Source organism: Carya illinoinensis, chromosome 10 (assembly GCF_018687715.1).
Source record: "Carya illinoinensis cultivar Pawnee chromosome 10, C.illinoinensisPawnee_v1, whole genome shotgun sequence".
NCBI lineage: Eukaryota > Viridiplantae > Streptophyta > Magnoliopsida > Fagales > Juglandaceae > Carya > Carya illinoinensis.
Genome location: NC_056761.1, coordinates 24,589,734 through 24,604,893, shown reverse-complemented (window position 1 = coordinate 24,604,893; position 15,160 = coordinate 24,589,734). Strand labels below are relative to the sequence as shown.

The window sequence follows — 15,160 nt, the reverse complement described above, 5'->3', positions numbered from 1 at the left end:
TATCACATCTAAACAATCCATTACTATAAGTGCTTTTGGGAGGAGGTGAAGGGAGTGTTAATGAAGTGAGTGTCGCAATTTTGTTGGTAATAATTCAGTGCAAGATTTGTGAAGAAAAAATCTACACTTTGCACAAGAGTAAAATGGAGGAAAGATAGACCGTATACATGCAGCACACTTTTGGTCAATTCCAATCTCTTTTTCACCGAGTTCTAATTTATGTTGTTGATCATGGCTAAAATGTGTTCCCTCTTTAGCCAATTCAATTATGTCTGGTTCTGGCGGCTTGGTCTTTTCGACAATATTGGTCTTTACTGAGTGATCAGTTGGTTCCTTTTCTTTATCTTCCCTGCTTGTGGCACAATGAAGGTGTGCAACAAAATAATAAATTGAGCAATAATAGACCCCGTAGTTCATGTCCACTATGTTAACACATAGTTGACAAACTTTACTGTTGAATGAGTTGGATAGGAGAGAGTAGGTGAGGGTAAGAGGGTGGTTGTGGCGTACAATTTTGACAATCAATGGTAGAATAGCAGTCTACATGGGCCATGAAGGAACATGTGTCACAAAAGTAAAACATTCTCTTGCCTTCCATCCCACAAGCATCACAGTTGAATGAGATTGATTTTTGCACAAGAGTTAGTGAATCGGCAGGATGAATTCCAGCTTCTTTGATTTCCAACGACCGTTCAATCAATAAAGAAGAACGACATTGTGGTTGAACGGTAAATCAACAAGTGGCACAAAGGTAAAGCATTCCCTTAGCTTCCTTTGCACAATAATAACAAATGAATGGGAATGATTTCCGCACTAGGGTTAGTGGGTGGTGATGAATACTAGCCTTTTCTTTGGGTGGTAGAGAAGTGCATTTAATACAAATATTAAATGCACAATGATCATGAGAACATATGTATCTGAAGATGGCCTCGTTTTTTTCACAATCATGACATTTTTCAATTTGAAGTTAGGGTTCGGTGGTGAGAGTAAGAGGATGTTTGGGGTGCAATGGGTGTTTCAACTCGTGGGGTGATTTAAAGCATGATTTATATCGGTAGAAATGCAATCTTTGCATCCATAATCAGAATTGGATACTCGTTGCAGGCTTATTCTATAGATATAATAAAACTCTTCACCCACTTCATTGAGAACCAACAAGGGATGCTTGTGGAGGAAATGTTGATATGGCTGCTCTATCGCTCCCTGATCTCTATATTTTACACACGCACACAAGTCAAATATATTGATCAATGGTCTCGATCTTTTTATTAAAAAAAAAAAAAGAAACCGTACCTGAAAAATGGGGTCATACCTAGATGGATGCATGCAATTTGAGCCTTTCAACTCCTTCCAAAAGTATAGATCCGATGCATGGTTTGTAATTCCCAGGTCATCTCTCTTGACGTGTCTTTGAACTGCTCTAATTTTCTCAGAGACGGAGGGAGCCTTCAGATTTCACCTGCATCAGAATGCATGCATGCAATCCGAATAAAAAGGGATAATAATCATCTTCCAATTATTATTTCTCTAACTATTATTATATATAACATTCAACTCTACTTCTATTTCGAATATATATACACACACACAAGTAATGGGGGGATCTATGAAGCATTCTTTAATTAGATGGAATTAATTAACCAAAACACTTAAAATTTCATTCTTCAAGTAAAGCTGCCAACATCCAATCAATGACTTTTTTTTCACACTTTCATCTCAAGTAAGCATAAGAATGGAATCAATACATATGATTATATATCCGCATGTGTTGATGATACTTGGTGTGTCTAAACTACATGTAAAAGATATTTGTAATATAACAGTTTTGTTATTTTTTCCAAAATATTTATTACTCAATAAATTGCCATATGATGATGAAAAAATGGAGGATGCAAATGGTCGATAGACCTGATAGAGTAAATATCATATAACCAATTGCGCATTTTTTTTTTTTTTTGGAAAAATGCTTCACTGCATTCATTCATAAACGAAGTTACAACTGTGACTTATCAATACAGGAAAACCAGACTATAAGTCAACTAACGCAACTGCTCAGGAGCTTCCCCGTCAATAAATTTCTTTGTGACGGACATTGTCTAAACTTCTACACCTTCTCTCCTGACAGCAGTCAAAAGAGAAAGCGCTCTGTCAAAACAGAGTTAACGACCTTTCTTCCAAAGAAGAGAGGTACACTCACGCTCCATCCTCCCAAGGAGGAGGAGTACTACCACACTCTCTCCTCCCAAGGAGGAAGAGTACAAACACCTACCTTCCTTCAAAGGAGGAGTAGGACTAACACCCACATTCTTCCTCCAAAAGAGGAGTGAGACACAAATCTATTTCTTTTTTATTAAAAAACTAAACTAAACTAAACAAACAAAACAAATACAAAAGCAAATAAAACTGGCATATGGGCTATAAAATCAAATGGCCCAGCTTGAGACAAAAGCCCAGACTAAGTGCTTGTGGGGGCTCGGCCCAAACCCGTTAGGGTTTCCAAAACAAAACCTGCTGCCGCCACCCGTATCTCCTCTTTCCTTCCTCTGCATCTTCCCCCGCCGAGTCCCCTGCACCAGCGTACGAGAAGGCCTCATCACAAGATCACTGAAAGATCGGCCCGGCCCTCGCCCTCATGCCGCCGTTTGCCCAGTCTTACCCCATTACGCTGAGCAACCAGCTTCTCACCAACGCCAGCTCCGTCACTGTCACCGACACCAGCCCAAAACCTCCAAAAACCAGCCATTCTCCACTTCGGCTAGAAGAGATGGAGACCAGATACGAAAGCCAGAGACCAGGCATACTGAGAAACTAATACAAAGACTAAACAGCAAACCAACAACAAGACCAAAAAAGAAACGGTGCGTCACCCCCAATTCGGCCACCAACCAAGAGAATCTCCACCGTGAGTTCAACATGAACTTCAACCCAGAAACCTCCATCAACCCCCATGCATTCCAGCCGTTCATCCCAAAAATCACCTCTGTTTTCCATGCATAAAACAGAGTCACTGAACCCGTCGGGAGAACACCCCAGAACAACATGCATACCAAAGCTTCTGAACTCAAAATCCATGGCTCTACACACATTGAAAACCCTCCCCTTTACCACCACGCCCAGCTACGTGGTTGTTGTGACGCCCCCAAATCCCCACGCCCGAACGCGGGGAAATCGAGACGTCCGGATGGTGACAACCCGGGGTCACCATCCTATCGACGAGTGCCAAGTGTGTGCAAAGGCAACATATGTGCACGAAGAAACACGCAGCGGATAACGAAAGTCATAACTAAGTACCAGAATTTTTCTTAACGTAATACAAGCTGTTTAAAACATACATAGATAAAATATTACAAAAACACAAATACAGTTTTAAACCAAATATAAAGCATAGCATCAGCAACTCGGCGGAGCCGCATCCTCGGGCTCAGCCTCCTCCTCTTCGTCCTCCAACTCTGCACCAAAAGCTACGGAACCAAAAATGGTACCGCAGGTAAGTAAAACCCAAACACTACCAGATAAAAACACATAGAACTCAAACAACATGCATGAAACATGCCCAATGCACAAAGCCCATAAAACACGATTTTTTCCACACACGCCAAAAAACCCATTTGGCCTTTATCCATCTCAAACCATTATCCATATTAACCGTATGCACCATGACCTCCCCTAGGGGTCATCCGCACACCCTGGCTCCAGTGCCACACCGCAGAGTACCACCACGCATGTGACACCTAACGAGCGATGCCCAGTTCCGTGCCCTGCACGTTCGTAGCCAAGCATCCTCTAGCCCTCACCAGCGAAGGGCCACGGAGTCGGTGCGTAGAGCGATGCCCGGTTCCGCGCCTGGCGCGTTCGTAGCCAAGCAACCCCTAGCCCCCGCTCCCGTCGTCTAGCGACAACTCAGGGGACATCACTCAGTTTATTCCGCTCCCGAGTGACCAGAGGAGCTCCACCGGGATAATACCCCATCCCGGCTTGGGGTCGTGATACACACGCACCCGTAAGACCACTTACGCCAATACACAGGCTTTTCACACTTAAACAAAAACACACGTGCATGCACCATGTAATGCCATAACAATGCATAAAAATAACCAACCAACGTAAATCAATAAAACAAGTAACTCCGTCCTCCATCCATCCGACCCCCGAACTCCTCGGACTCAGTCCGGAATCAATCAACCAGCAGATAAAATAAATTGAATGAGCAATATATATTTAAATATGAAAATAGGGTTTGGAAAATACTTACAGCGCTATATGGCAATTTTAGAAAACACGAGACGTTGCAAACGGTGGCGAAAAAGCAACGTCACAGTGAAAATTCACTGTGGCCGTGGGTTGTGAAAAATCCACTTTTGAACGGGGACAAACTAGGGCTTGGGATTGATAGGGAATGGTCTAGGGATGGTTGTGAAGCTATTGGAAGTGGTGGTTGGCCGTGGGTGGCGGCGAAATTGCCGGAAAGAGGCCGGATTTCCCAAAAAGGAAAGCTAGCTCGTAGGAGCTGTTCTGGTGGTTGTTGGAGGCCGGAAATAGGTGGGTTAGGACGGCAAGGGACCGGTGATGAAGTGGTGAAGAAATGGTGGCCGGAGGTGGAGCGACGACGGCGGATCGGAGCCAAAGCCGTGCGGGCTTTAAGGAGGATTTCCGGCCAAACGGTCGGCCGGTTGGGGGTGAGTTTCGGTGGGGAGGTGCGCCGGAGGGAGACGAAGCGAATGGGACCGGCGGTGAGCCGCACGGTGGCCGGATGGCGGTAAACCGGGGGTGAGAAGCTTCCGACGTGAGGGAGAGAGAAGAGAGAGAGAGAGAGACCGGGGGGGCTCGAGCGGGAAAGAAGAGAGGAAAAAAAAAAAGAAAAGAAAGAAAACAAGAAAAAGAAAGGAAAAAAAGAAAGAAGGAAAAAGAGAAAAAGGAAAAAGAAAAGGAAAAGGGAAAGAGATGTAGGGAAAAGACGAGGTCTAATCCTCAGTCCGGGAAAACAACACTAAACCGCCGCGAAGATATTAAAAACCACAAAACAACTAAAAGAAATAAAACACAACATCAATTAAATAAAAAAAACCAATTTTAAAACGCAAATAAATAACTAAAATATTAATTAAAATAAAAACAATTATTTCAGCGAAAATACACTCAAAAACGGGTCATCACATCCTCCCCTCCTTAAAAACAAATTTCGTCCTCGAAATTTGCAGATCAACCACCAACTTAAAACAAGCCACAAGAAAGCACATAAACCATCTGTGATCAAGATTAAGACACATACCTTCTCTATTCGAACAAATAAGGGTACTGCTCCCTCATGTCCGCTGCTCGCTCCCAAGAGAAGTCTTGAGCTAACGGATCTCCCCAAGCCACTTTAACCAAAGGTATCGTCTTGGACCTCAACTGTTGCTCCTTCCAATCCAAAATCTGTGACGGAACAACTTCATAAGTGAGATCCGGTTGCAACTGAATACCCGCTGGGTCGACGAAGCGTGGTTCTTGCTGTCCAAAGCTCTTCTTCAGGGATGATACGTGGAAGACATCATGAACATCCCCAAAATAATCTGGCAAAGCAACTCTATAGGCGACGGACCCTACTCTCTCCAGAATCTGAAAAGGGCCGACGTACCTCGGATCTAGCTTCCTCTTCTTACCAAAACGCTTAACACCTCTCATGGGAGAGACTTTAAGGTAAACCCAATCACTAACTTCAAACGACAACTCTCTCCTCTTGGTATCAGCGTAACTCTTCTGGCGACTCTGAGCTGCCGCCATTTTATCTCTGATGATCCGGACTTGGCTTTGCATCTCTTGAATTATTTCGGGTCCAATTATCCTACTCTCCCCAACTTCATCCCAACACAAGGGCGACCTGCACTTTCTCCCATAAAGAGCTTCATAGGGAGCCATCTGAATGGTCGCATGGAAGCTGTTATTGTATGCAAACTCGATGAGCGGCAAATGGTTTTCCCAACTTCCTTGGAATTCCATGACACATGCTCGCAACATGTCTTCCAGGGTCTGAATGGTGCGCTCTGACTGGCCGTCTGTCTGCGGGTGATAAGCAGTACTGAACTTCAACTTAGTACCCAAAGCTGCCTGCAAACTCTTCCAGAACTGCGACGTAAACCTCGGGTCTCGATCCGACACTATACTCTTTGGTACGCCGTGTAGCCGCACTATCTCTTTGACATACAAACGGGTCAACTTACCCAAAGAGTCGGTGTTATTAACAGGCAGAAAATGAGCACTCTTCGTTAACCGGTCCACAATCACCCAAACAGAATTCTTCCCACTAGGCGTTCTCGGCAAACCCACTACGAAGTCCATCGTGATGTCATCCCACTTCCACTCAGGAATAGGGAGGGGTTGGAGCATGCCTGCAGGTCTCTGATGCTCGGCCTTCACCTGACGGCATGTGTGGCATCTCTCCACATATAAGGCAACGTCCTTCTTCATTCCATTCCCACCAGTAATTTTTCTTCAAGTCCCGATACATCTTTGTACTGCCGGGATGAACTGAATACGGGGCCGCATGAGCTTCTGCCATGATCCATTCTTTGAAATCTGAGTCCTTCGGGACCACTTTGCGATCTCGGAACCGAAGTATCCCATCATTATCCATGCTATAATGCAACGGCCCTCGAGATTTTCTGACTATTTTCCTGATGTTCAGCAGCTTTGGATCCTTTCTTTGGAGAGTTTTCAATTCTTCAAAATCAGTTACCCGAATATCAAGAACTGAAGACAAAATCTCCACTTGCTGCGAACTCTCTATAAGGAGCCTTCTCATCCCACAAAGCAACAAATCCAATTCTGATGGCTCGGCTTTACCTTCCAAGTGTGACTTCCGGCTCAAAGCATCAGCAACTATATTAGCCTTCCCCGGATGGTACTTGATCTCACACTGATAGTCACTGATTAGCTCCAGCCATCGTCTCTGCCTCATATTCAGATTTTTCTGGGAAAACAAATGCTTCAAGCTCTTGTGATCAGTAAATACCTCGCAAGCTTCCCCATACAAGAAGTGCCGCCAGATTTTGAGGGCAAAAACAATCGCAGCCAATTCTAGATCGTGCGTCGGATAATTCTTCTCATGGTCCTTTAGCTGACGAGATGCATAGGCTACAACCCGTCCTTCCTGCATAAGGACACAACCCAAACCAAACTTAGACGTATCACTGAAGACTACGAATGGCTTATGCGGTTCTGGGAGCGCTAACACTGGTGCCGTCGTCAACCTGTTCTTTAATTCCTGGAAGCTTCTCTCACATTTCTCTGACCAAACAAATTCTGTATTCTTCCGAGTCAAAGCTGTGAGAGGTCCGGATAGGCGAGCAAAACCCTCTACAAATCTTCGGTAGTATCCGGCGAGCCCCAAGAAACTCCTGACCTCGCGCACTGTAGTCGGGCGCTGCCATGACAAAATGGCTTCTACCTTACTAGGATCAACAGCCCCTCCGCCCCGGGAAATTACATGCCCAAGAAATTTAACTTCTTCCAACCAGAATTCACACTTGCTGAGCTTGGCGTATAGCTGGTGTTCTCTCAATCTCTCAAGTACCAGACTAAGATGATACACATGCTCTTCCACATCTCGGGAATAAATCAGTATATCATCAATAAATACTAACACAAAGGAATCCAGATAAGGTCGAAACACTCGATTTATCAAATCCATGAAAGCTGCAGGGGCATTAGCTAACCCAAACGGCATCACTTTAAATTCATAATGCCCATACCTCGACCTGAAAGCAGTTTTAGGCACATCCTGGTCTCTGATTCTCAGCTGGTAGTATCCCGACCTCAGATCAATCTTAGAGAACACGGCTGCTCCTTGAAGCTGATCAAACAAATCATCTATCCGCGGGAGAGGATATTTATTTTTGATGGTTACCTTATTCAATTCCCGATAATCAATGCACATACGGAGGGTTCCATATTTCTTTTTAACAAATAAAACTGGTGCACCCCACGGCGACGTACTAGGCTGAATAAATCCCTTCTCTACCAGTTCTTGCAACTGAGTCTTCAACTCTTTCAATTCAGCCGGTGCCATGCGATAAGGAGCTTTATGCACAGGAGACGCTCCAGGTTCCAAGTCTATAACAAATTCCATCTCCCGAACAGGGGGTAGTCCGGGCAAGTCATCCACAAACACATCGGAGAATTCTTCCACAACTGGAATGTCTGCCAAAGACTTCTTCTCAGACGGCGTGGACACCATCTGCACCAAGAATGCATCCGCTCCCCATGCAATCTCTCTTCTTGCTTGAATCGCCGATATAATTATCGGTTTTTCTTTTAATCTACTCCCCACAAATTCCAGACAATCACCATCTGGAAGCTGAAAGCTAATTATCCGACTTCTGCAATTAATACTCGCGGAATATCGGTATAGCCAATCCATCCCGAGGATGATATCAAAACCCAACAGCTTGAACACCACCAAATCAGCATCCAAGAACCTTCCCTCAAAATTTAACGGGCATCCCAAAGCAACCTTGGAACACCACACCATCTCACCATCGGGTAGAGCCACTATCATAGACTTCGGCAATGGTTCTGTGACCAAATTACACACCCGAGCAAACGTGGAAGATACAAACGACCGTGAAGCACCAGAATCAAACAAAGTACAAGCATAAAACTCATACAAACGGACTCTTCCTGAACCAAACACATCAACCCATGAAATCCAAAAAGCAAAGAATAAACCACATACACCAAGAATTAAATCCAACTTAAAATTAAATTAAACCATACCTGTAATTACTCCAGCATCATGGGTTGCTGGCGCCTCATCATCCACCTCTCCGGGTGTGACAGCATAAACCCGGGCTTGCACTGCTTGTCTCGGGTTGGTTCTTTGACCGTGTCTACCTCCACAGCTTCCTTGAACTCTGACGGAGCAATCCCGAGCGATATGTCCCACTTGGCCGCACTGGTAACACTGGGGTCCGCTACTCATCCGACACTCGCCCTCATGAGCTCTATTACAAGCTCCACAAATAGGCACCCGTCCTCCCATACGAACACCTGAGGACGTTTGAGGTTGAGTTCCGGTCCGCTGAACAAACTTCTGGGGCGAACCCGAGCTGCTTCCTTCACCAGAAAAACTCCGCCTCTTATGCCCTGGAGGGGAGCCCACACTCAGATTATTTTCCCGCTCCACAAGGGTGGCCACATCCACTAATTCCTGAAAAGTGGATATCCGATGGCTGACCACCATACGGCGTATGTCATGACGTAGCCCCTCCTGGAAACGATCTGCTCGCATCTCCTCAGTGGCGACAAGGTGAGGAGCAAATCGCTCAAGTTCGATGAACCTCCGAGCGTATTGTTCCACTGTCGCGCCCCCTTGGACCAGATTTGAGAACTCTCTTGCCTTTTGCTTCCTTACTGATGCGGGAAAGAAGCGGTCATTGAACTCCTTCTTGAAACGCTGCCAGGTCACCGCAGCGAAAGATCCCAGTTCAGATTCCAACAACACCCGCTTGGTATCCCACCAATCAGAAGCGGTACCTTGCAAGAGATAGCTGGCGTAGAGTACTTGCTGTGCCTCAGTGCATCCACACACCTCAAAGGTTTTCTCCAGATCTTTGATCCATCTTCCAGCCTGAAGTGGATCCTCATTTCCAGTGAAGTGTGGAGTCCTATGCGCCAGGAAGCGCTCATAGGTGCATCCGGCTTGCACCATGCTACTAGACCCTCCTGGATACATCCAAGACCCTCCCTGATATGGCCAAGGACCTCCTGGTTGTGGCCAAAACCCTCCTTGTTGTGGACAAGGCTCTCCTGATGGTGGACAAGGCCCTCCTGATGGTGGCCAGGGATCCCCTTGTTGTGGCCAAGGTCCTTGTTGTGGCCAAGGCCCTGTCTGTTGAGACCTCGCACTCTGCTGCATAAATTCCGTCATCTGCCGTATTGCTTCGGCTATGGAGTCATCCCGGGAGGTATTGTCCCGTGGTTCCTGGGTAGATTTCCTTGGTCTCCCCATTTTCCTGCCACAACACCACTCTTGACCCTCCTTTAAGAAAACAAATAAAACCATCATAAAACCAACAAAAATAAAACCAACACCATACAGCAAGAAACAAAAGAAACCAGCTTGCAAAAACATAACTAAATAAATACAAACAAACAAACAAACAAGCTCAAACAAATAAAAAAAATAAAACAATTGTACTTAACATAATTTTCAAAACACAACTTTAAAAAGCATTCTGGTACTGCCTACGGGACATGTGGTTTTACCCAGAGCCAAACCGCTCTGATACCACCTGTGACGCCCCCAAATCCCCAAGCCCGAACGCGGGGAAATCGAGACGTCCGGATGGTGACAACCCGGGGTCACCATCCTATCGACGAGTCCCAAGTGTGTGCAAAGGCAACATATGTGCACGAAGAAACACGCAGCGGATAACGAAAGTCATAACTAAGTACCAGAATTTTCCTTAACGTAATACAAGCTGTTTAAAACATACATAGATAAAATATTACAAAAACACAAATACAGTTTTAAACCAAATATAAAGCATAGCATCAGCAACCCGGCGGAGCCGCATCCTCGGGCTCAGCCTCCTCCTCTTCATCCTCCAACTCTGCACCAAAAGCTACGGAACCAAAAATGGTACCGCAGGTAAGTAAAACCCAAACACTACCAGATAAAAACACATAGAACTCAAACAACATGCATGAAACATGCCCAATGCACAAAGCCCATAAAACACGATTTTTTCCACACACGCCAAAAAAACCCATTTGGCCTTTATCCATCTCAAACCATTATCCATATTAACCGTATGCACCATGACCTCCCCTAGGGGTCATCCGCACACCCTGGCTCCAGTGCCACACCGCAGAGTACCACCACGCATGTGACACCTAACGAGCGATGCCCAGTTCCGTGCCCCGCACGTTCGTAGCCAAGCATCCTCTAGCCCTCACCAGCGAAGGGCCACGGAGTCGGTGCGTAGAGCGATGCCCGGTTCCGCGCCCGGCGCGTTCGTAGCCAAGCAACCCCTAGCCCCCGCTCCCGTCGTCTAGCGACAACTCAGGGGACATCACTCAGTTTATTCCGCTCCCGAGTGACCAGAGGAGCTCCACCGGGATAATACCCCATCCCGGCTTGGGGTCGTGATACACACGCACCCGTAAGACCACTTACGCCAATACACAGGCTTTTCACACTTAAACAAAAACACACGTGCATGCACCATGTAATGCCATAACAATGCACAAAAATAACCAACCAACGTAAATCAATAAAACAAGTAACTCCGTCCTCCATCCATCCGACCCCCGAACTCCTCGGACTCAGTCCGGAATCAACCAACCAGCAGATAAAATAAATTGAATGAGCAATATATATTTAACTATGAAAATAGGGTTTGGAAAATACTTACAGCGCTATATGGCAATTTTAGAAAACACGAGGCGTTGCAAACGGCGGCGAAAAAGCAACGTCACAGTGAAAATTCACTGTGGCCGTGGGTTGTGAAAAATCCACTTTTGAACGGGGACAAACTAGGGCTTGGGATTGATAGGGAATGGTCTAGGGATGGTTGTGAAGCTATTGGAAGTGGTGGTTGGCCGTGGGTGGCGGCGAAATCGCCGGAAAGAGGCCGAATTTTTCAAAAAGGAAAGCTAGCTCGTAGGAGCTGTTCCGGTGGTCGTTGGAGGCCGGAAATAGGTGGGTTAGGACGGCAAGGGACCGGTGATGAAGTGGTGAAGAAATGGTGGCCGGAGGTGGAGCGACGGCGGCGGATCGGAGCCAAAGCCGTGCGGGCTTTAAAGAGGATTTTCGGCCAAACGGTCGGCCGGTTGGGGGTGAGTTTCGGTGGGGAGGTGCGCCGGAGGGAGACGAAGCGAATGGGACCGGCGGTGAGCCGCACGGTGGCCGGACGGCGGTAAACCGGGGGTGAGAAGCTTCCGACGTGAGGGAGAGAGAAGAGAGAGAGAGAGAGAGACCGGGGGGGCTCGAGCGGGAAAGAAGAGAGGAAAAAAAAAGAAAAGAAAGAAAAAAAGAAAAAGAAAGGAAAAAAAGAAAGAAGGAAAAAGAGAAAAAGGAAAAAGAAAAGGAAAAGGGAAAGAGATGTAGGGAAAAGACGAGGTCTAATCCTCAGTCCGGGAAAACAACACTAAACCGCCGCGAAGATATTAAAAACCACAAAACAACTAAAAGAAATAAAACACAACATCAATTAAATAAAAAAAAAACAATTTTAAAATGCAAATAAATAACTAAAATATTAATTAAAATAAAAACAACTATTTCAGCTAAAATACACTCAAAAGCGGGTCATCACAGTTGTCCATGGTGGTCCCTCTTTCAACCGAATCGCACTCACGGCCAAAACAACGACATCGAAACCCTCCACCTCCGTCGTGTAAAATGCCTTCATCCCGTCCGATTGAAATAAAAAGGTAGACGGCTTCAAAGTCCTAGACCAACGACGTCAAAGCCCTCCATCTTCTTCGTGTAAAAACGCTTCCATCCCGTCCGATTGAAAGAAAAATGGTAAACGGCTTCCATGTCCTTGACCATGTGGTGAAAACACTTTCCGGCCACCATGATCGCCGCCAACCGACGCTTATTAAAAACGGAAAACAAGCAAAACTAAACAAACTGGGTGGAGGGAGGGGGGAGCCGTAGCTCCCACCCCCCTCAGACGGTTTAAAACCCTTTTTTCCTTAGAGAGAAGGGTGAGCTTCTCTCTCTTGGTTTTTTCTAGCCATATTCGGTCAAGAGAGTAACCTACCAATTGTGCCTTCTAAATAAAGTAAATAGTAACTAAAAATGATACTATGCTCTTTTACAATATTTCAAACTATATATATATATATCAAAAGTGATAAGTGACGTGGCACAATCTTAATAGTCACATCCTAGTAAAGGGTACAAAGTGTCAATTTTTTGTAGTTATAAAAGTTCAATGTGTAATTAGTTTTGATAATTTGAAATATAAAGTGCAAAATTCTTGATAGTTTTGAGTGTTTCTAATTGCAAAGGGAAGACCAATGAATTTTGGTGGCTGAAATTGTTAAGGACATTTTTTTGACCAATTGAGAATTATGCTATCCAATACATTTAGATTATATTGGAGAGACGTTCTATTCGACTTAGACCCTGACTTAGATTATGTCCACATTGTTCTCCAGCCTTGACTTAGATTAGTTTAGGAGAATAGGAGTACTAGATTCACAGGGAGGATTCATAAAAAAAAAAAAAAAAAAAAAAGAAAAAAAAAAAGAAAAAAAAAAAAACCCACAAATTGAGATGGTTAAATGAGATGAATTATATCTATTTTCTAAATGAAAAAAAAAAAAATCTTTACAATCTGATGTATCGTATCAAAGTATATCAATTTATGAGTTTAATTTTGTAAAATTTATTTGTGAACTAAAATATTTATTTTTAAGAAAATACGATTGAAATGGTCAGTCAGTATTATTAATGCTTCACAATTCAAAGAGAAAGATAACAGCTAAACACCAGCCGCCAACTCTTACTCAATGTCACTTGTTAAACTACAACGGGTTGTTTGGGCCTTTCTTTTCCAACTTTTAAAGTCATATTTCGAATTATTTTCTGAATAATTATTGTTTAATGCATTGCTAATGATACAAGGGGGGTTAAGACTACATGTTGAAAGTACTATGACATAACCAACCAACTACATGTTCCTTTTACATATAGTTGTGATACATTGGTCAGAGTCTCAGAGATAGAGCAGAGAGTTGGATCCCTCGGTTTGAGGGGTAGAAGAACAGCTACTGGAAACTAAGCATGAGGTTAAAAGATACCAAAAAATAAGAGTTTTCTGGTTTTGTTCGCTTGGTAATATTTGTAGTCTTCGTGGTTTTTACAGCTTCTAATATGATGGTGATAATAGAGGATATTTGCTAGATAAACTGAATATAAAGATGATTAATTATCATCTGCATGAGCTTTGTTTGATCTACCAGCATCCTTGGAGTGAGTGTTTATCTTTATCTTAACTGGAGAAGTATTTTAAATATTTGCCTATTAAAACTTTTGTAACATTGAAATGTTGAAAAGTCTGTCTTTTGTAGACTAACACTGAATAGTCCAAATCTAAATTACAACATGACCACAAGAAATCCTCAGATCAGCAAAATCATTGATTGGAATCTTGAACTTGCTCGTGTCATTGAAAATCTCAGCACTTTCATAACAAGAAGGTAGATGCAAACTATGTCATTCTCTCATTACTTCAAGATGCACCACCAATCAAGATTGAAATTTCACTTGACAAACTCAAAGGCGAGTTCACCCCCAAAATGACATATGTTACATAAAGAGTGATCCTTGGTCCTCTGAACAAATGTGAGGGGATGTGGGTGGATTTCCATTGTGTAATTTTTCCCAAATTTCATATATGGATAATCCCCAAGAATGCAGCTAGCATGAGCATGAAAACTGAGATCTTCATAGCAACAAAACTAATGCTTTGGATCGCTCTTTTCTTCACAAATATCACAATAATATTCACCAGAGTCATCAATGGTGTATGATAGGACAAAATGTTGTTCCTAGTGACGATATCTTATGATGGTTGGTAGTGTAGTGCATTTGAAATCAATGGTAAAATTACAATCACCACAGCAAAAAATGTTTCCTCTAGAGTCACAACAACCACATTTATCATCATTGGTTGTGTTGGAGAGAAAAATCTAGTGCTCGTGGTCCTCATGTGTAAAGGTGTTTGGCATTAAGTTACATTGGACATCAAGGTGAAGTTGCATTTGCTACAATTGTAAGTGAAGCAGTCACATTGACAACCACAAGAATCACACCAAAAGGAGCTACTTAGAAAATATGCCTTTGGAAGGAAGAAGAGAATGTCGATGAAGTGAATGCCATTTCTTCCTAGGTAATTTAGCACAGGATTTGTGAAGAAAGAATCTCCATCGTAGACAACCATAAAGTAAAGGGAAGATATCTTAAATGAATAATGATATGCTTACTACCTTTTACTACCCATTTACTACTCCATGGTGTATTTGAAATTTTTATTTATTTTTATTATTTTCTTTTAAGTATTATTTTAACATCCTTTATTTTAACATTCTTTAAACATTAAGTAAAAAAATAGTAAAACAATAAAGGGAGTAGTAAATGAGTGGCAAGATTTAGTAAGCCTAT

At 43.6% G+C, this 15,160-nt stretch overlaps 1 protein-coding gene across 1 annotated transcript; it reads right to left on the bottom strand.

Moving 5' to 3' along the window:
• Positions 1-448: 448 nt before the first annotated feature.
• Positions 449-1,601, bottom strand: LOC122278579. The gene is made up of 2 exons (XM_043088759.1): positions 971-1,601; positions 449-733 (listed from the first exon to the last, which is right to left on the bottom strand). The coding sequence occupies exons 1-2, from the start codon at positions 1,073-1,075 to the stop codon at positions 449-451; spliced, it is 390 nt and encodes a 129-aa protein (XP_042944693.1). The 5' UTR covers positions 1,076-1,601.
• Between the last annotated feature and the right edge of the window lie 13,559 nt (positions 1,602-15,160).

Excerpts from the sequence above, each read along its gene's own strand:
- LOC122278579 (XM_043088759.1), bottom strand. The coding sequence starts at position 1,075 with ATGCAAAGATTGCATTTCTACCGATATAAATCATGCTTTAAATCACCC. Across the intron at positions 734-970 it reads TTACTCTCACCACCGAACCC|TTTACCGTTCAACCACAATG; the intron begins TAACTTCAAATT and ends GCCACTTGTTGA.